The sequence below is a fragment of the Silene latifolia genome, chromosome 11 (genome assembly GCF_048544455.1).
Source record: "Silene latifolia isolate original U9 population chromosome 11, ASM4854445v1, whole genome shotgun sequence".
Lineage (NCBI taxonomy): Eukaryota > Viridiplantae > Streptophyta > Magnoliopsida > Caryophyllales > Caryophyllaceae > Silene > Silene latifolia.
The window spans coordinates 84,831,106-84,853,251 of record NC_133536.1 but is presented as its reverse complement, the minus strand read 5'-3'; the positions used below and the strand labels follow the sequence as shown (position 1 = coordinate 84,853,251).

The 22,146-nt window shown below is 40.1% G+C and overlaps 3 protein-coding genes across 3 annotated transcripts; all 3 read left to right on the top strand.

The window, feature by feature from the left end:
• Window positions 1–1,928: 1,928 nt before the first annotated feature.
• Window positions 1,929–5,986, top strand: LOC141613612 (uncharacterized). Its single transcript, XM_074432355.1, has 4 exons — window positions 1,929–2,345; window positions 4,948–5,245; window positions 5,332–5,472; window positions 5,574–5,986. Exons 1-4 carry the CDS (start codon window positions 1,929–1,931, stop codon window positions 5,984–5,986), a joined length of 1,269 nt encoding a protein of 422 aa, XP_074288456.1.
• Window positions 5,987–6,034: 48 nt separating this feature from the next.
• On the top strand, window positions 6,035–6,505 carry LOC141613611 (uncharacterized). The gene has a single exon (XM_074432354.1). It carries the CDS (start codon window positions 6,035–6,037, stop codon window positions 6,503–6,505), a length of 471 nt encoding a protein of 156 aa, XP_074288455.1.
• Window positions 6,506–17,712: 11,207 nt separating this feature from the next.
• LOC141613610 (uncharacterized) lies at window positions 17,713–19,764 on the top strand. Its single transcript, XM_074432353.1, has 2 exons — window positions 17,713–17,826; window positions 19,204–19,764. The coding sequence occupies exons 1-2, from the start codon at window positions 17,713–17,715 to the stop codon at window positions 19,762–19,764; spliced, it is 675 nt and encodes a 224-aa protein (XP_074288454.1).
• The last annotated feature ends 2,382 nt before the right edge of the window (window positions 19,765–22,146 follow it).

Here is a 22,146-nt window from a genome sequence, read left to right as displayed (position 1 = left end):
GAAAGACTTCAGACAGTTAATTAGGGTATACAATTCTTGTTACGCATTCATTTCAATGGGTGTAAAAATTGACAACTCAGTTAACAAGAGGCCAGGAAGCTACGTCTTCCGGGTAAGCAGCCAGGTCCTCCACCATATGGAAACACTGCTTCCAGAAGATGGGGCACAACCAGCATATGCACAACTATATGTATACGATACCGACTCAGAAATATTGCTAAGAGAAAAGGCCGTGGCTAGAAGAGAAGGCAGCCCTACCTTAGATCATGACGTCCTGACAAGACTGAAAGTCATGTTGGACGAGTTTAACCCACTAGACAAGACATTTCGTATGGCGAAAGAGCGGCTAAAGGAGGACGAAAAAGTACAGCTCTCCGTAAAATTGTTAGGTACAAGGAACCCTAATGACAGGATATATAATACTCCAAGAGCCTCGGAGATCGCCGCACTCATTGTACAAGATAATAGTACCGAGACCAGAGGGAGGGACATAGTTGTACATCATCGATCGAGAGGGCTACGAGCAATTAGCGAGTTGCATCCTCGTATATAGCTCTGCAGTATCCACTATTATTTCCCCACGGCGAGGATAGTTACCATACTGGCATACCATATTACGTACCAGATGCGACACAAAAAAGGGCAAGAGGGAGTACGTCAATATGAGAGAATAGTATGCGTATCGGATACAACAGAGGAGGATAGGAGGCGGTCCATTACTATATTCCGGCAGATTGTTCCAGCAATTTTTAGTTGATTGTTGTTGTGCGATCGAGTCTGAGAGACTCTGGTTTATTAGAAATAATCAAGACTAGTTCAGATGTGATGTTTTAAATAACTTATATGACGCCATTACACAAGGAGATACCATGGGAATAGCGATCGGCCAGAGAATATATCTGCCTCCCTCATTTACTGGGAGCCCGAGATACATGCAACAAAACTATCAGGATGCAATGGCCATCTGAGGTGGTACGGGAATCCACACTTATTTCTAACATTTACTGCAAATCCTAGGTGGCCAGAGGTTGAGGCAGCTTTGACCCTCATGGGGGGACAAAAAGCTGAAGATCGTCCAGATATCGTGGCCAGAGTTTTCAACATGAAGCTCCGACAACTCATGCACCTTTTGAAAAAAGAGAACTACTTCGGACCTACAGTTGCAGGTAATCCTTGGCTAAATAAATATCCATATTCTTACAGGTCAATAGCTAACATAAGTTCCCCGCCCTTGCAGATATTTATACAATAGAATTTCAGAAGAGAGGGTTACCTCATGCTCATAAACTTTTGTGGCTAAAAAGAGGAAGCGCAGAAGTATCAACCGACTTCATCGACACCATAATCCGTGCAGAGATACCTGACAAAAACAAAGAGCTGCGGTTATATGAAATTGTTTCACGGTATATGGTCCATGCGGCAAAGATGGTCCTAATTGCCCGTGTATGATGAATGATGTTTGAACGAAAAAATATCCAAAGGAACATAACAAGAGCACAACATTGGACCACAATGGATACCCAGTGTACAGAACAAGGAAGGACAGTAGGTAAGTACATGATCTGAAACTGCCCGAACTCTATCGTAATAAAACGAATGCTAACAATTGTGACCTTAACCGTTAACTCTCTACATGCAGGACCATTAAAAAGGGGATCTATGAAATGGACAACAGGTCTATTGTACCATATAATCCAGGATTGCTTTTAATGTTTGATGCACACATAAATGTCGAGTGGTGGAACACAGTAAAAGCCATAAAGTATTTGTTTAAATATATATCAAAGGGGCCAGATAACGCAACTTTAGTCATAAAAGAGGACACAAATGACGAGATAAAGTCTTACATGGATTGTCGATATCTATCTGCATAAGAAGCGGCCTGGAGAATCTTTGAATTTGATATCCATGAGAGGTATCCTTCAGTAATGCGCCTCCCTGTGCATCTAGAAGGGGAACAAGCAGTGGTGGTTAAAGACAGTGATATGCTAGAAGAGATAATTGAAAAGAAAAACAGCACAAAAACAATGATGACAGCATGGATGGCAACAAATGCAAAACATCCCGAAGCAAGAACGTTATCCTATGCAGAGTTTCCAACAAAATATGTGTGGAAGGATGGGGGGTGGCAAAAAAGGAAACAGGGGAAGTGCATTGGCAGAATGGTTTACGTTCACCCAACAGCCGGAGAAAAGTATAACCTGAGAGTGCTCCTTAACATAGTCAAGGGTGCGCAAAGTTATGAAGAAATTCGAACATTAGGGGACGTTGTGTACCCTACTTTCAAGGAAGCTGTGGACATGGCCCACCTGCGGATGCCCAGCCGATCTATGGACACAGCAGCAGTCTTTTTGAAAGCCACGCTCGGCGGCGTAGAAAATGCTTTCGACCGGATCGTTTTAGATCGGTCGGTTTCGTCTCGGCAAATGTCTCGAAACGATGCAAAAGATGTTCGGAGTCGCCACCAAGCATTTGTGGGATGCTTGGAACCCGTTCGAATCCACTTTATACCTAGGTCAACCAAGGCAAAAAGCGGTGTTTGACATAGGTACTAAAGATAAGGAATCGTCCCTCTTTTGCATCCTATCTCTAGAATGACTCTCGCATGCTCTGGATAAGGTTGTCCACTATCCAAAGTTTCTGAGTAAGAGGTGAAGGTACGTATTAGGAAGCCCTTTAATCGGACACCCAATCCCGCCCGCTGTAGCGGCCTCTACTGATCGATCTTGGTTAGTTAAATGCAAAAGTTGATAAAACGGGTAAATGCATGAATGCGCATCTACTAGTTTGAACCTAACATGTAAGCTTTCTATGTCGGTTTGGTTAATCCAAGTATCAAGTATTTGATGTCAAGTTGGATTTAATGTTGATTTGCATGCAAGACAGAAATTAAACATCCATTTACCAAATTAGGTTTATGGTGCATAACTTGGTCCATTTGTCTTAGTAAGGCGTTTTGCAAATGTGACATAAAATGAGCAGATTTGTCATCTGATCCGTCCTGTATTCGGGTTAGCCTAAGTCGGGATCGTCCTGGACAAATGCTGGAAAAAGAACAGATCCTACATCAGGCAGCCATAAGAGGCGCGAGCCTGTTGGCGATGCAAATGGGTCTACCCTGGTTTGAAAATGGAATGAAAATGGAAAAGTAAGTGGCCTGTTTAGGCGCGGGTCAAGAGACGATGAAAGACGTCTTCTGACCATTGAAAAGGTTTATAAAATATATTGAAAAATTGGTGTTTAAACCCGTCTTGGTATAAAAAGGCCGTTTAGGCCGCTTTTGTGCTAATTTGAAGACCGAGACTTGAATAATCGTCATTGTTTTGACAATATTCGATGTCGGGTTCGGTTTTGCAAGCTTGACATGAATAGTTTTGAAAATGATTATGAACTAATTATTTTAAGTTCATTTGTTTGTAATTAGTCAACGTTCATCATCGTACTCGGGTTAAAATACGACATGGTATGTAGAACCAAGGATGACTTTGTGTTGGTGACTAATACATTTGTTTTGAAAATGTAAAGAAATGAGAAAGGCTTTAAAATACCCTTCAAAATGTAAAGAAATAAAATAAAAGGTTTTAAAATTCCTTTTATAATGTAATTAACCAAATATTATCATCGAGACACGCATTAAACCGTCATGGTATTAGGAACCAAGGGTGGAAAATATTTCATGGTTAAAAACATGTCATAAAAATGATTCAAAATATTTGAAATGGTAAAAACCGATTACAAATATGAAATGAAAATAAAAGAGAAGAAGAGACCAAACACGGTTTAGATTTACGGTGAGGGGGGCTTTAGGCGCGAGCCTACCTGCTAAAGCAGCCCCTGCCTCAACCAAAAATCCGATTTTGGCTCATTATTCATCCCATGTTTGGACCATGTTATGCATGATTTAGCATGTTATAGTCATGAAACAAATGAAAAACATGATAAAACAAGATTTTTACACCCTCATACTTACATGCTAGGCATGAGACAAGAAATCGACGAAAGTGTGTCAACTTGTTTGGCCGGAAAACTCGGTTTGAAAACCGTTTTAGCAAGTAAAAGAGTGTTTTGTTTTAGTTTAGTGATGGTGTAGTGGTCGAGATGGTCGGTCAAGTGATTTAATGCACGATGATGGTACCAATTAATGTGTAAGGCTTGTGTTTACGATCGGTAGGTCGTAAACACGTGTCGATTTGTGACTTGAGAAGTCGAGTCTAGAATTTTAAGGGAGAAATGAGGGGGCGGACACTCGCGTAACTCTCAAATGGTGGCATTTGAGGGGTATTTATAGGAAAATGGGTGGTTGTGTGTGTTTTGAGCGACGTGGCCGCATGGGCTGCTCAAAGAGGCGCGAGCCATTTCGCGCATCTTCGGTTGTCTTGTCGCTATCACACAAGTGTAATCATGATTTGTTCTATCCTAGGATTTGGAAGAACTTGATTTGTACTTGACCATTTAGGATTCCAGGAAACCTTAACATGAAAGTATTTGAAAAGTTTATTTTTTGTGTTTGACTCGGTTTGACTCGTTGTTGGAGTCGAGATTTGAATTTTGAGTCGGTTTTTGGTCCGGTGTCGGTTTTGACTCTAATTAGTGTCATTGCGACCCCGTCGTCATGCATTAACACTCCAGGTACTTTTGAAAAGTTTTGAAATGTTTTATTTTCGAAATCGTTTTAAATTTTCCGACGTATAGTTGTACACAAACTGTCGATTAAACGCTGCGATTCCTAAGCATGTTGTAGTTCGATAATCATCGGGTGTTTGTTGGAGACTCAACAGATATTGGGTATCTACAAAAGCTTGCTGTGCGCATGGCTTATTAAATAATGAAAAAGAGTGTCATGAAGCCATGTCAGAGGCAAATAGATAGGCGATGCCATCGCAACTCAGAGAGTTATTTGTCACAATAATTCTGTTTTGTGAAGTGATAGATATCACGAAGCTATAGGAGGAGAGCTATGGGATGCTATTAGAAGACATTGAGCGCAAGAAAAGAAGATTGTTTGGAGATCCTAACTTAGAACTTAGTGATGCCGCCAAGCGGTCATACACCCTGCTTGAGATAGACAAAATTCTAATGAGATACGGAAAAAGACTATCAGACATAGAAAGTATGCTGCAACCAGTGGAATCCGATGTGCACGGCATGGAAAAGAGACTGATTAGGGATGAGAAGAAGTACGATCGCAAACAGCTTAGAGACGAGTGGGAGGGGAAGGTCAAATTACTAAACACAGAGCAAAAAGGTACGTCATACACTAAAAAATAAGCATAGTAGAATCCATGATAAAGTATTAACAATTTTCTACAAATGTAGATGTCTATGATGCAGTTATCAATGCTGTCAATAGCGATTTACAGGAATTGTTTTTCATTTACAGTCATGGAGGAACAGGAAAGACATTCTTATACGGGGCAATCTCAGCGAAACTGCGGTTGGAAGGCAAGATTGTACTCAATGTGGCATCGTCAGGTTAGATCTCTAAATTAAATAAGTGTTGAACAATAAATGTAACAACTGCAAACAAAAAAAAAGATATGATGATAATGGCACTTCAAATACTAACGATACAGTTACAGGTATCGCAGCGTTGCTACTACCAGGAGGAAGAACATCGCATAGTAGGTTTGATATACCTATAGAGCTATTCGATGACTCGACGTGTAATGTGAAACAGAATAGCCAGCTGGCTGAGCTACTACGGGAAACGTCATTGATTATATGGGATGAGGCACCAATGGACCACAGGAATGCTTTTGAAGCGCTAGATCGTACAATGAGGGATATAGTTAGCTATAAGGACCCAGACGCATCTTCAAAGATGTTCGGGGGAAAGGTGGTGTTACTTGGAGGCGATGTCAGACAAGTGCTCCCCATCGTATCAAAGAGAAAGAGACAGGATATAGTACAAGCCTCAATGAGCAGGTCACATATATGGAAATCATGCACCGTGTTTCTTCTAAGGAAGAGCATGAGAGTCCGGTAAACTGATTCAGATGGTCAAAGACAGAGGTTTAATAAGTGGTTATTGGCTATGGGTGACGGGAGGTTAGAAGCAAAAGTGGAAGAGCATGAGGATGAAGAGACATGGATAAAGATACCAGGAGAATACACATCAGTATGTGGGAAGCTTGATATTAAACAAGTAGTCGATGAAATTTACCCGAATTTCATAGACGGGAGTAAAGATGATGAATACTTGCGTGAACGAGCAATACTGACTCCTTTGAACAAAACCGCAGATACAGTAAACGACTATATGACCGGGCAAATCCCTGGAAACTATAAAATATATAAAAGTTGCGATGAAGTATACGCGGCTTCCATAGACAGCGATGACCAGTTCTCGGCTTACCCAACTGAGCACCTAAATACGCTAAATCTAAAAGGCCTGCCAAGGCACGAGCTCAAGCTCAAGGTAGGGATGCCAGTAATGCTTTTACGGAATATTAACCCCTTACAAGGATTGTGTAATGGAACTCGATTGATTATTACACGAACATGAGAATATATAGTGGAAGCAAGGATTATCACCGGATTCAACGTGGGTAAGCATGTGCTAATGCCAAGGATAGTGTTAACATCAACGGATCCAAAGGCACCATTCATCCTCAAAAGAATACAATTTCCACTAAAACCATGCTATGTGATGACCATAAACAAGAGTCAAGGTCAATCCCTTACACATGTCGGGGTATATTTACCAAAGCCAGTTTTTAGTCACGGACAGTTATACGTTGCGGCATCGAGGACGACGATACCGCAAGGGCTGAGGTTCTTTATAGATGATACTGAGCAGACTTTCAAGGGGTATACACGAAATATAGTATACAAAGAGGTGTTTTAAAATTTGCTTGTTATTGAATAGTTTGGAAAATAACTCAATTTTGAACATTATGATTAAAGCCTAAGTTAATAAAGTTTCGTATTAAAGTATTGTGTGCTCATTTATTCAGTTTTGAATTTGACTGTTATTGAATAGTTTGGAAATTAACTCGATTTTGAACATTATGATTAAAGCCTAAGTTAATAAAGTTTCATCTTAAAGTATTTTGTGCTCATTTAATCAGTTTCATACAAAATATCTTTGATAATTCCGTGCATAGAGAAAGCAAAAAAATTAAACAGCATCATAAATACCAGCTGTTTTAGCAGGATTTTCCTTGTAAGGATCCGGTCTGATGATTAAGTAGCGTAGGTATCTAGTTCCAATATTTGAGACAAAAATATAAGTTAATGAATGAAAAAGATGAAGAATGAATAATATTGTTTATATTCCTTGGATAAATTGAATAATATGGGAATAAGGGATTGAATACACGATAAGATAATTGATAAATTGTATGTATCTGATCTGTTTCTTTTGTTGTCCTCTACAAGTATTCCTCCATGCTATTTATAACCTTTCTATCTAACGTTATGCTCCATCCAACGTTCATTTTGGTTGTTGGAATCGTTTCCTGATTAATAGGGCACATTCCCTATTAATCCGGTTGACCTGTTCTTCCTCAACAACTTCATATTCTTCTTCTTTTGCACGTTGTGATTTATAGGAGTAGCATATTCTTTGTGCTTGGACTTGGTCTTCCGTGAGAATAGGACATATGCATAACTGTCCTACCTGTCTGCTGATTAATTCATCCTGCTGAAGAGTTCCATCAGGCTACTCTATGCTTGTTATCAGGTCTTTCCTCCTGGATCTGATAGCTTGCTTATCCTCTGGTGTTCTTTGCCTGTAAAACAATAATTGTATTTGCCTGGACTTTGGTTGTCCCAATCAGCCTAATTGTGCCAGGCTAGACTGAAGTCAGACCAGGCTAATTTGGGCCTAACAATTGCCCCTTGACATTTTACCCGTGCTGGATCAGGCGAGGGGTGAGATGTCAATTTACCGGGCTCAAAAAATAAAAAGAATCACAGTAATTCAATGACTCTCAGACTTCTAGTGACCGTTAAACACTCCAACGGCTAACTTGATGATGTCATGCTGACAGTTTTGCAATTTCTAGGGTTTTCACACCGTTATTTTGCTCCTATAAATACGGTATTGAGGGTGAGTTTATTCTTCACCAAAATTCTTCTACCTCTCCTACTATATTCTCTCTGAAACTCTTCCTTATTTTCCCAGAAATTAAAGCTTACCTTGTTGCCTGTAATTCTTCAAAAATTTTGTTAGTTTTCACAAAAGTCTTTATCTTTAAAAAACACTAAAAAGTATGGGAGCCAAAAAACGCCATGCTTCTCAGAAGGCTGCAGCTGATGCTGATCCAACAGAGACTCATGAAGAGGAGGTGGTTAAGGTTGATCCTCCTGCTCGTGCCATAGCATTCAAGTATCAGGATTCTATTTTCTCTGCTCTCTGGTCACTTGAATCTTCTTTTTTGAAGAGAATCTGCTAAAAACAAACTATGACGGGATTTTAAGGGAGAAAAAATTGATCCCTGACTCAGCCGAGGTTTGGATTCCTGATTCTTGTCCGGTCAGGGCTAATTGGACATCATCCGGCTGGTTCTGCATTTATGAGTGGGCCTTCAAGGCTGGTTGTAAGTTGCCTTTTACTCCTCTAATGATTGATACTATCCGAGCTATGGAGGTATCCCCCTTCCAAATTATGCCAATGGTTTGGAAACTTGTCCATTCCGTTGAGAACTTATGTGCTAAACATAAACTTACAATTACTGTCAATGATATCAAGGCAGTATATCATCTGAAGAATAATTCTACTGGTCGTTTTAATTTAAGGATTAGGTCCAAAATGTCTCCATTAATCACTAACCTTGATTCGGGAGACGATAAAGGTTGGGCGAAGACTTATTTATTCATCCGGAGTGATAGCTTGGGGTCTGGCCTGGACTATCTGAGATATCCTCCTTTGGAGAGTGGTAGGTTTCCTGATTCATATATATTTTAATTTGTATAAATTTGAAGCATTAAATTTTACCTGAGTATTTTGGGGATGTTTGCAGCACCTGACTGGAATTTTGATCCTCTTGATTAGGAATCTGTTTCAAGAATAGAGGCTTTTCTTGCTCTTCCCGAGGAAGAGAGAACTTGGCCTGGTAGTCTGGGTAGAGACTTGTTGCCCCGGTATATGAGGCCTAAGCTGAGTGTAGTTAAAGTGCCCAAAGGCAAGCTTACCTCTTCTGCTCTTTTCTGTACGTCTTCTTTTTATTTTTGTGTTGACTGTTTTCTTCCTGTTACTTTTTTCCTGCTATTTATACGTGTCTTCTTTTGTTTGTTCAGTGTATTGGTCTTCTACTAGACTGGCTAGCTTCATTGCTGCCGATTTGAAGGCTGGGGTTGCTATAATTTCTGAGCAATCCAAGAGTCAAGAGGCTACTGGTAGTGGGAGTAACAAGACTCTCAATATCTTAGTTTCTGATGTTCAGCCTCATAAGGAACCACCCAAGCATGTGTCTCCAGAAGTTGTCCACCCTTCCAAGAGAAGAAGAGAGGCTGTTACCGCTGAAGAAAAGGGGGAAGAAAGGGAGTCTATCCATGCTCAGCCAATAAGGAGCATCAGGGGGGTGCCTGCTCAGTTTGGTGATATGGATGCTGCTCGGGCACAGATAGATGACTTTTCTGCCAATATCAGCGGCCAGCTTTTGTCTGACAAAGTTCTTCAATCTTCTACTAAGGTTGTGGCTCTCCTGTCCTCCCTTATGGCAAAGGCTGCTGCTCTTACTTCTCAAGCCAAGGAGGTTGGTTGCAAAGGGTTTATTACCATTATTTTTTTATTTTTTTTATTGTTTTTTTTATTTTTATTTTTGTAATTAGTTTCACTTTATCTCCCTTTAGGGCTTGGATGCTGGGTTGATCACTGCTTGTCAGCTTAGGGATGCCCGGACTAGAATCATCGGCTTGGAAGAAAAGTTGGACCAGGTTAATCATGAGTTGCATACGTCCAGGGGTAACGAGTCAGTACTTCAGTCTCAGCTAGGATCAGCCAAGGAGGCGTCTAGAGCTGCTCAGGCTTGCGAGGTAGCTGTAAAAAATGCTGAGAAGATAGCCAGGAAAGAGCTCGAAGCTGTAAGGGGAGAGCTTGAAGCTGCCAGAAGAGAGTTGGCTGCTGAGAAGCAGGCGATGCAGGATCAGCTGAAGAAAAATAAAGATCTTGGTGCTGAAAAGGAGCTGGTGGAGGCACGGCTTGCTGATGCTGCCCAATATTTCTTTGGGAAAGGTCGGGTTGATGCTATGAGGGATCCTGAATCTGACAGGGCTAAGTGGGATCCGGATCCGGACGAGACAGCTTTGGATACCCAGTATCCTGACTTGGCCAATATGGGTCATGAAGAGGAAGTAGACTCTTCTCCTTCCAAGGAAAAATCTGCTGATCAGGAAATGGTGGAGGGTTGTGGGTCGGTTTCTGATTCAAAACCTGTTTAGACTTTTGTTTTTGTTTTGGCCCATCCAGGGGGGGTGTTCCTGGAATGGATAATTATTTCTTTTGGGTAATTTTAGGTAGGTCCTATCTAGGGTGGATGTTCCTGGAATGAATATTTTGTTTGACCTGTAAATAATCAATCTTTGGTAGTTTTTTGATATTATTTTGTGTTTTGGGATATAGTTGAATAAGGCATATTTGTGGTATCAGATGTGTACTGGATCGGGTCAGTTATTCGACTGGATCAGGCCAGGTTTCCTTGCACTGGATCTGGCCAGGCTTTTGTGTTATGGGCGGGGTTATTGCCTGTCTGGAGGGCTTACGACCCATGCCTGTCTGGAGAGCTTATGACCCATTTTGTTTATTTGAACTGAGCTCAGTATTTCAAGGCCTATTTTTGCAACTGAAAGTTGGATATTTTTTGTATATGAGTAATATGTATGCCAGTGGAGTGGCCCTCAATCTTGAAAATTTGTTTAAGTAAGGTGTGGTGTGAATTTGACGCATGCATTAATTTAAACAAATATTCAAGATTCTATTTGGTAAGAGAAGAAAGAAGAATGAGAATATTAACAAGTATTCAGGCACATAATAAGAGGAATCATATAGGATATTTATTCATATAATGGCAAGTATCATACATGTAGTTGCATATCAGGCCAGGCAAAAAGGGTAAAGTAAAGATTTTTACCTGGACTGATGGATGTATTTTATATGTGAAATAGTTTTAAGTGTGCAACATTCCAAGTTGTAGGGATCATTTCGCCGTCCAGGGTTTGTAGCCTGTAAGCGCCCTGACCGACTATTGAGTCGATCATGTAGGGGCCTTCCCAGGTTGGAGCCAGTTTGCCTGCGTTTTTCTGCTTTGTATTTGGAAAAACTTTTCTGAGAACAAGGTCTCCTATTCTGAATACTCTGGCTTTAACAGTCTTATTGTAGCTTTTGGCCACTGTTTGCTGATAGGCTGCCATTCTAATGTTGGCTGCATCTTTCAGTTCTTCTGTTAAGTCCAGGCTGTCCTCCATTAGAGGTGCGTTGCTTGTTACTGTATTCAGGCTGCATCTGGTAGATGGGATGTCAACTTCTGCTGGGATTACTGCTTCACATCCATAGACCAGGGAGTAGGGAGTTTGGCCTGTAGATGTTTTAGGCGTGGTCCGGTCAGCCCAGAGGACCAAGGGGAGTTCTTCAGCCCATCTGCCTTTCCTTTTCTTTAGCTTCTTCTTCTTCAGGCAACTGATTATTACTTTGTTGCTGGATTCTGCCTGACCATTGGCTTTTGGATAACCTGGTGTGGAGGTTACTAGGTTAATATTCCATTGTGCACAGAAAGATGCTGTTCTTTTTCCCACGAATTGTGTGCCATTATCACACACTATTTCTGAGGGTATGCCATATGCATATGATGTTACGTTTGATGAATGCTATGACATCCTTCTCTTTGACTTGCCTGTATGAATCAGCCTCTATCCATTTGGAGAAGTAGTCAGTCATTGCTAGCATGAAAACTTTCTGCCCAGGTGCTTGAGGTAATTTTCCTACTATATCCATGCCCCATTTCATAAATGGCCAGGGGGCGGAGATGGAATGCAGCTCCTCAGATGGTTAGTGGATGTATGGTCCATGAATTTGGCTGGCTTCGCATTTAGAGCAGAATTCCAGGCAGTCGGCCCTCAGTGTAGGCTAAAAGTAGCCTGTTCTGAGTACTTTGCTTGCTAGGCTTCTGCCGCCTTTATGATTACCACAGTGTCCTTCATGGATTTCTGATAGTATATGTTCAGCTTCCTGTGGTTCCAGGCATCTGAGGTATGGTCCTGCCTGCGATTTCTTAAAAAGCACATTATTAATAATAGTATATGAAGCAGCTTTAATCTTAAGTGCTCTGGCGTCTTGCTTGTTTAGAGGAAGGATTCCTTGTTGGAGCCAATCGTAGTAGGGTTTTGTCCATGAATTGGCGACATATATTGGGAAAGTTTCATCTTGTTTATTTATTGCAGGTTCTAATAAATGTATGATGGGGATTTTATCAAAATCAGGGGGACTGAAATTGGATCCAAGGTCGGCTAGGGCATCGGCCTGGGTATTCAAGTCCCTGGGTATTTGATCAATATTAAAATTACGAAACTTGCTTTTTAAATTTTGGACAACTTCTAGATAAAGCATCATTTTTGAGTCTTTTGCGGTATAGACTCCATTTACTTGATTTGAAATAAGAAGGGAATCAGTACGTACCTTTAGATTTTGTACACCAAGGTCAATACATACCTTTAATCCAGCTATTAGGGCTTCATATTCAGCTTCATTGTTGGTGGCTTCAAATGCACAACTTATAGCCTGTACTATATTATCCCCCTGTGGTGATTTTAGTACCACGCTTAGGCCAGTACCCCTCATGTTGGCTGCACCATCGACAAACAAGGTCTATTCTAGGTCTGTCTGGTCATTGGTCCGTCTGTTTACTTCTTTTATCAGGTCAGGTTCTAGGGAGGGACTGAAATCAGTCACAAAGTCTGCTAGTGCTTGTGATTTAATTGTTGTCCTAGGTTCAAAGGTTATGTTGTAAGTGCTTAACTGTACTGACCATTTGCACATTCGTCCGGACAGTTCTGGTTTCCTAAGTATAGACTTAATAGGAAGATTGGTCCTGACTATTATAGGGTGACTTTCAAAGTATGGTCTTAATTTAGTGCAACTCATAATTAAAGCTAAAACATATTTTTCAAGTAGGCCATACCTTATCTCTGCATCTAGTAGACTTTTACTTACGTAGTAGATAGGGTGTTGCTGTCCATCCATTTCTTTGACCGAATCTATGACCGATCATGATCTCGATGATCGAGCAATATCTTGTCGGGGTTAAATCTTTGACTGGTTTTGCCATCAAGGGTGGAGAGGATAGATATGCTTTCAAATCTTCAAAGGCAGCCTGGTGATCAGTAGTCCACTGGAAATCTTTATTCTTCCTGAGCAAATTGTAAAATGATTTGCACCTTTCTGATGACCTCGAAATGAACCTGTTCAGGGCTGCTATTCTCCCTGTCAGTTTTTGTATGTTTTTGACCGTTTTTGGTGGTTCCAGCTCCAGGATGGCTTTGATCTGTTCAGGACTGGCTTCTATTCCTCTTTTTATCACCATATAGCCCAGGAATTTGCCTGCTGAGACTCCGAAATGGCACTTTTGTGGATTTAGCTTCATGTTGAATTTTTCCAGTATTTGAAATGCCACTTCCAGGTCTTTGACGTGGTCTTCTGCCTTTTTTTATTTGACTACCATGTCATCAATGTAGACTTCCATGGTGTCTCCGATTTGGTCTTTGAACATCATGTTGACTAATATTTGATAGGTTGCACCTGCATTTTTTAATCCAAAAGGCATGGCAGTATAACAATATACTCCTCTTTCAGTAATAAAGGCTGTACTGTCCTGATCCGCGGGGTGCATCTTTATTTGATTAAATCCACTGGAAGCGTCCATGAATGTTAACATCTCGTGGCCTGCAGTGGCGTCCACCATTGCATTAATATGTGGCAGGGGAAATGGGTCTTTAGGGCAGGCCTTATTCAGGTCGGTGTAGTCCACGCAAACTCTCTACTTGCCATTTTTCTTTTGGACAACTACTCCATTGGCAAGCCAGTCAGGGTACATCACTTCACTGATCATTCTCATGTCCAATAGCTTGTCGACTTCTTGATTGATGATTTCATTTCTTTCTGCAGCAAATTTTCTCCTTTTTTGCTGTACAGGCTTAAACGATTTGTCAATATTTAACTTATGAGTTATAATATCAGCATCTATACCAGTCATGTCAAAATGTGACCAAGCAAAACAAGACATTTTAGTTTTGAGAAAGCTGACAAGATTAGACCTGACTGAGTCAGGTGCGTCTGATCCTACAAGTACCTTCCTGTCAGGGAATTCTGGATCCAAAATGACTTCACCTGTTTCCATTTGTGATTGGGCTATATATTCTTTCCTGACAGGGGACTTTAGTTTCTATGTGAGGGACTTACCTGACTTTGAAGGTTTCAAAGCCTGAGTGTAACATTCTGGGTCGCTTTGTTCTCCCCTGATGGTGGTTATCCCCCATTCAGTTGGTATCTTTACGCATTGATGATATGTTGACGGGATTGCTTTGACGTTGTGGATCCAAGGTCTGCCAAGGATTACGTTGTATGAGGATAGGCAATCCATTACTCCAAATCTTTCATAGGAAGCTACGCCTTCTACATAGGTTGGCAAGCTAATCTCTCTCAGGGTGTTCTTTGTTTCTCCGCTGAATCCGACCAGGACACTGGATTTCTTGATAATTTTCTCTTCATCTATTTTCATGGCTTTGAGGACGTCCAGCATCACCAAGTTGATTGAACGCCTCCGTCTATCGATTCTTGATACCTTAGCTCAAAGCCAATTTGCATGGTAATTACAAGGCTATCATGTTGTAGGTCTGGTACTCCCTGCAAGTCTGAGTCATCAAAAGTAACAGCAGGTAATAGTTTAGATCTAGAAGGGGGCTGAAGTTTAGACTCCCTGGCGATTCTTTTAGCGGCCGAGTTGGTCAAGCCACAGATTTCTGAGCCTCCGTTTATGAACTTGACTTCATAGATGGGGGGAGGAGGAGGAGGATCCATGTTGTTTCCTGGATCTCTCTTGCCCGTTCCTTCGTCTTTTCCCTTGGGTTGTTGGATTAAATCTTTCAGATAGCCTTTGTTTAGAAGGTAAGCCACTTGTTTCATGAGCTGAATGCACTCTTCTGTGGTGTGTCCGATGTCCTGGTGAAAGTCACACCATCTTGTTGGATCTTTCCTGGGGTTATCAGATTTCTTGAGCCATCTAACTGTGTCTCCCAGGCTTTCCAGGCGTTTGATCAATCCTGCAGTATTTATAGAAAAGTTATATTCAGGAATAGTTGGTAGGCTAGAAAGGTTACCTTTGTGTTCCTGTGCCACGTTGACTTGGATCGTTCGGTCCGGAATAGGGTCTTGATCTGTGTTTGTTTCCTTTCTGGTAGGATCTCTTCCTGTTAGTGTGGTTATAGCTTTGTTTTCCTCCGGATGAGTTTGTTCTGAAGTTGAGATCTTCTTCCAATCTGACATGCTCCAAGGCGATGGACTGAACAGTGGCAAAGGTTGGACATGCCTTTTTGGTTATATCTGCATAGATGTCACTGTCAAGCAAAACTCCTTGCACAAGCTTCTCTTCTTTGTTTCTTCGTCGCACCAGGAATGGCCACTTTTTCTTTGACAAATCTTGCCGGTAATTCTTTGAGGGACTCTTCAGAAGTCGCTTTACCACTGAACAAGTTCTTTGGGTCTCTTAGCCATGTCTCTGCTGCTTGCAAACTGTTGGTTGAAGACATTGACCAAGTCTGCAAAGTTCTTGATACTTCCATTTGGGAGGTTGATGAACCACTGCAATGTTGCTCCAGTCAGGGTAGTACCAAAGCCTTTACACATGCAAACCTGCCTGAGTTCACTGGGTATTGAGGCGGCTAACATCTTCTGTTTAAATATAGCAACGTGGTTTTGTGAATCAGAGGTCCCATCATAGGTTCTCATAGATGGGACGGTAAATTTCTTGGGGAGATCAATCTTTGCAATTTCATCTGCAAAGGGTGAGTCAGCAAATCTATCAACTTCCACCTCAGCTACAGGATCTGGCACTCCGGGTATATTTTCTATCTTGTTGTGGAGTTTCTGGATTTCCTGAAGCATGGCCATCATTATTGCTGCCTCAGTCTTGTTTGTTTCGTTGTCAGGAATAACTTGTGGGCTAGAGGAGGTATCTTTCTCCGGAGTTCCAAAACTGGAGAAATCAATTTTCTTGATGATGGATGAGAATGGGGTTCCTGGCTCGAATCTGGTTTTGGAGCCTGAAGCCTGACTTTCCAACTTCTTTCTCAGGCTAGACTCTGATTCCTTAAGCCTAGTGATCTCGGCCTCTGCTTGAGCTGCTTTTTCTTGAATTGTTTCCAGTTCTTTGATTTTAGCCAAGGCAGCGGCCAATTGTTGCTCTGGGGTAAGTTCTACCATTTTCGTATGTGAATACTAAATGGAAAATGATAAACAAAAAAAAGATTTTTTTTTTATTAGTGAACTAGATGCCCCACGGTGGGCGCCAATTGTTTTAGCAGGATTTTCCCTGTAAGGATCTGGCATGATGATTAAGTAGCGTAGGTATCTAGTTCCAATATTTGAGACAAACATATAAGCTAATGAATGAAAAAGATGAAGAATGAATAATATTGTTTATATTCCTTGGATAAATTGAATAATATGGGAATAAGGGATTGAATACACGATAAGATAATTGATAAATTGTATGTATCTGATCTGTTTCTTTTGTTGTCCTCTACAAGTATTCCTCCATGCTATTTATAACCTTTCTATCTAACGTTATGCTCCATCCAACGTTCATTTTGGTTGTTGGAATCGTTTCCTGATTAATAGGGCACATTCCCTATTAATCCGGTTGACCCGTTCTTCCTCAACAACTTCCTATTCTTCTCCTTTTGCATGTTGTGATTTATGGGAGTAGCATATTCTTTGTGCTTGGACTTGGTCTTCCGTGAGAATAGGACATATGCATAACTGTCCTACCTGTCTGCTGATTAATTCATCCTGCTGGAGAGTTCCATCAGGCTACTCTATGCTTGTTATCAGGTCTTTCCTCCTGGGTCTGATAGCTTGCTTATCCTCTGGTGTTCTTTGCCTGTAAAACAATAATTGTATTTGCCTGGACTTTGGTTGTCCCAATCAGCCTAATTGTGCCAGGCTAGACTGAAGTCAGACCATGCAAATTTGGGCCTAACACCAGCAAAACCACACCAAAATGAGACAGATCAAAAAGCAAGATGCCCTTCGTTCAAATGAGCACATAACACAAAACCCACGAGGACAAAATAATTCAACTTAAAATCTTGTGATCCTATTAGATCCTTTGTTTGAAATGATGCAAATCAAAAATATAAAGAACGAATAAATGAGATTAGGCAACTGAATGTTACCTAGAGATGATTGATGGCGCAATAAATCAATTACATGCAGCAAACAATGGCCGACGATGATCGCCTCACCATCAACATTTAAACCCGACCAAGAGCAGAGCTGAGAAAGGGTACAACGGCTGGAGTTGTTCAGGAGTTGAGACGAGACGGACCCAGGAGGTAGCAGTATATAGGATTTATCAAAGAAAACTATCCTGCAACCTCTTTAACTGACCATGGCATCAAGGTATGTTCTCCATGTGTAGTTTTAGTACCTGCATCCAATTACTATTAAGTTAGTTTATATTAAATTAATTTTTCCTTGCAACATATCACCGCCTGACAATGAAGACTCTGGTAGTAACGATTGGAGGTTCGTGTGTCAAGATTATGCAAATACATAATCCTTCTAAGAAAGCTGAACTTCTTTATTTTTCTATGATCCTCATACATGAAGAGGTAAATAACTATTCTATCTCCTCCGTCCATATATTTAATATATCCCACTCGTGGCAACCATATGACCTTCTAACTATGTGTTTATAAATTGTTTATAGGGAGAATACATGAATGCAACAATTCTAGGTTATTTTTAGAAACGCTTCCAACCAAAAATTTGTGATGGGAAAATTCACATCCTCAAAAACTTTGAGATTATCCCAAACAGGACTATGTATCGTGTTGTGAGCGATAACAAGATTATGTTGAGGTTCTTTTTCTCTACTTTTGACAAAGCCATGGCATTAGATGATAGTAATATACCTCTTTCTCAGTGATAACCTATATATATTCTCTAATTTCTATCATTTCCAGTTTAAACGCCAATTACTACTAACGAGTAGAAAGTTAGAGAATACCAAAATCAAAGATGATTAGATAAATAGTTGAAATGAATTTGATAGCATCTAAATTAGGCAGACAAAACTCTAACTTTGTGCATTCATGGCAGCTCAGTCGCATGGTTTATGCCAATGTTTTATTCTATTCTTCTTCTTCCAGTTCTTAGGAAACTTCAGTCACAAATATTTCAAAAATCAAAACAACAAAATGGTCAAGACGGTTGTTATCTGCACAGGGAGCTTTATATTTATTGATTCAATTCTAACAATTTTTCGATGCATGTATCAAAATTGATACCGCCGTTTAGTACCAAAAATAAATACCTAAAACAACTAACAGAAGCTAGTGGAAGTAGGGTCGATCTCCACAGGGAGGCGGTCACTATCTACTTGTTATTCCAGTCTGTCTAACGTCACTAAACTGGGTGTTTTGTTGGTTTGTTATCTAAAATGACTAACTAAAGCAGAGAAAAGAATAAAAGGGATTAACAATAAAGAGAGAGAACTAGAATTATTGGGTCACCAATGAATATCAGATAATTGCAGCTAAGGTCACAGATCGGACTCTTGTATCGGTCTAAGGGGCAACGAATATCTCCTTCCGGTCTCAATTCACCCTAAAACACTATTAGCTTAGCTTCCGCCCTCACTAAAGCATCCTAATGTTCACTACAGGTCTTACCCATTCCAATCTTCCGATCCAGGTCAAGGTGTACGAAGATTAATTATCTAATTGCGTCGAGTCAAGTAGACAAGAACAATAATTAATTACAGTGATTAACAACAAAGACATGATTTTAGCAACAGATCTGCAAACCTAATTAGCAACTAACATCAACTCATTGAATCCCCTAAATCCTAGCAGGAGAATTAGCTAAACATAATAATGGGTGAAAAAAAGGGAAAGATAAAGCAATAGAAAGCATAGTAAAGATATGAAAGGAAGATATGCCAAGTCAAGAATACTTATAAAGCTTATTTATTTGGTTCTTCTCAGGTAGAGCATTACACTCTTAAGCAAGGGTATCAGTGGCTTAAACCTGATGGTGATAAGGTTAGATGGTATCCTTGGATGCTAAATAGTTGGATCATTCCTAGGCATACTTTCTTGTGTTGGCTGGTGGCCCAACAACGTTTGCTTACTCAGGATAGATTGCGTAGAATGGGTATCATTCAGCACAACTGTTGCTTTTTATGTGGGCTTGAGGAGGAATCTCATGAGCATCTTTTCTTTGGTTGCATTTACAGCAAAATGTGTCTGCAGCTGGTGAAGGATTGGTGCATGTGCCCCTTGCCTGATGCTGATTGTATCAAATGGTGGATTGAATGGAGACACACTTCTGCTTACAGGAAGAAGATAGTGGCAGTTATTATGGAAAGCTTGATGTCTCAGCTCTGGCATTGTCGTAATCTAAGCAGATTGGATGGACTGATTTGGCGACCAAATGTTTTATGTAGTAAGGTCAAGCATGATGTTGTAATGAGACTTGGACAATGTGACATTAAGTCTAGAAATAGTAGAGTAATAGGCTGGGTTAACTACTTAACTACGGCCTAGAGCAGTAGTGAGAATGGTTAGTTGATCAATGTTGTATGGTGTTTGGGACTTTTATAATATTAATGATAATCTTACATTTCCCCAAAAAAAAAAAAGATATGAAAGGAAGAGAAAGAATACTAGGATAAAAGGGAAGAAGGAATCACAAAAGTTCAGATCCGAGAATGAGAGAAAAGCAGCGTTCAACAGTATCCCCTTTTCAAAAGAGAGAAAAGAAGAGCAATTAAACCTAATGACGTCTTTCCTATTTATAGGAAAGACAATTATTAAACCTAAAACACGAACTTAAGCTAAAAAGCCCGTGTCCATAGCTAGCTACTCGATCGAGCACTTTCATAACACTCGATCGAACAAATCCAAGCTAAAACCTTTCGATCTAGGACTTTAGGTACTCGATCGAACACTATCAAAAAGAGGCCATTCGATCGAAGACAATAACTACTCGATCGAACAATATAGTACTCGATCGAGTACTTTCCAGCGCACTGAACTTCAAACGGCCGCCATTTCTTCATTACATAGGCAAACAGCGCGTTTCCGGTGGCGTTGGAAAGCTAAGAGGACAAGCTTTCATCTACAATTGGAATCACCTGAAAAACCATTGTAGAACTAGAGATATGGCTCTTCAAAGTAGGCATTAGTGATATGAAGCTCTTCCTTTGCTCACCTAGCTATCTTACTTCTTTGCGCATCACAATTAGTAGTTTCCAAGCTCCGACTCAACTCATCTCCTAAATGCATGCATATGGACATGTTTTAAGCTTGATTATGCTCCTTTCCGGTTCATACCTGCAAATAATACAAGACAAACCAAAGTAGACTATTCGGTGGACATTTGTAGCTAAACACTACTAAATATGCATTGGAATGCGTGCAAATGAAGTACAAAATACCGATATAAAATGCACGCATCAAATCTCCCCAAACCAAACTTTTGCTTGTCCCCAAGCAAACTATATGCAAAACTAATGGAACAGAAAAGAAAACTCATAGCTAGCTACAAATTGTCCACTTAAACCGATTTAATGCAGCAAACTAACACTTATAGCAAAAATGTCAAATGCAAACGAGTTGTAGGATGTTTATAATAAAGCTGAATTGTCAACCTTGCAAGACCTTTAAAAATGTACTCTCACGGGTCTCTTCTGGCATGAAGCAAAGGGTAAGTATATGAATGTAAGAGAAGAAGGAAATATAGTCGCTCACCTAAACTACGACCCACATAAACATGCATGCAACTAATATGATAGACAATTCTAACTACCATACATACATTCCAACCAAACAAGGTCTGTCAAAGCCGAGGGCTTACAAAAGTATGGTAAAGTGAGGCAATGGATAAGAAAAGGCAAAACATTTTTGGAAATGTGAGGGTATAGGCGGCCAAGCTAGTACCTGAACAGAACCAAATGACAACATCCATTTCTCATCCATCAAAATTAAGCACAATGCCCTTAATTGGCATCAAACTCACCAAACCGAACCGAACATACTCCTCAATAGATATAAATAAAGCATAGGAATGAAACCGTCAACAATCAAACATCTTTTATTTCTTTTTCTTTTTTTCTCGGTTTCTCTTTTTTTTTCTTTTGATTCACGTTTTTTTTTTTCATTTTTCAATTTTTTTTCATATATGTCATCCTCCTTCCTCCATAAATTACCAACTCCCAATAATGAAACATAGACCAAACTTGGCACACAATAAACTATATACCGCAAAACATACACTAACTAACTTGACAAGGCAGGCTAAATCTGGATGTAGTTAAGGGTCAACAGGCAAATTTGGCTAATGTGGAGTTAAATGGGTAAAAATGAAAGAAAAGGGGAATGTAAGCGCCTCCCTGCATATGACACCAACCACTAACCCGAATGTATGTAGGCAAAAAGCAATTGAATTTCATATACGTGCAAATTGATGAACATGTTATGCAAGGAGTAACTACTCTCAATCCTACATGAAACTGGTCATAAATGACACTAGTTTATAAGGCTCTAAAACTTAGAAAATATGAGTAGTTTGCCAAAATTTCAGGTCAAGTCTATTCGTTCAGCTAAATTTCAACATTAACTCGTAGATATGCAGAAGACAAAGCTAAAAGATATTAATTTATGCAAGGCTTAAGCAAAAAGACAAATAATAATGCAATATCATCATTGAAATCTACCGTTCCGACTCAACCTATATGCTAAAATAAACGTGAAAATTTTTGAATTATTCGACTTTTTAATTTTTATGAGATTTTTTTTTGAATTATTATAGAAATAAACAACAATGCATACATAAATTAAACGTGATAACAGAAATGCAATAAAAACAACATGCAGACACAGATATAGATGCATAACCTCCCCAAACCAAACCGTACAATGCCCTCA

Excerpts from the sequence above, each read along its gene's own strand:
- LOC141613612 (XM_074432355.1), top strand. The coding sequence starts at position 1,929 with ATGCGCCTCCCTGTGCATCTAGAAGGGGAACAAGCAGTGGTGGTTAAA. Across the intron at positions 2,346-4,947 it reads GATCTATGGACACAGCAGCA|GAGGAGAGCTATGGGATGCT; the intron begins GTCTTTTTGAAA and ends ACGAAGCTATAG. Across the intron at positions 5,473-5,573 it reads ACTCAATGTGGCATCGTCAG|TTACAGGTATCGCAGCGTTG; the intron begins GTTAGATCTCTA and ends CTAACGATACAG.
- LOC141613611 (XM_074432354.1), top strand. The coding sequence starts at position 6,035 with ATGGGTGACGGGAGGTTAGAAGCAAAAGTGGAAGAGCATGAGGATGAA.
- LOC141613610 (XM_074432353.1), top strand. The coding sequence starts at position 17,713 with ATGAAGACTCTGGTAGTAACGATTGGAGGTTCGTGTGTCAAGATTATG. Across the intron at positions 17,827-19,203 it reads TGATCCTCATACATGAAGAG|GTAGAGCATTACACTCTTAA; the intron begins GTAAATAACTAT and ends GGTTCTTCTCAG.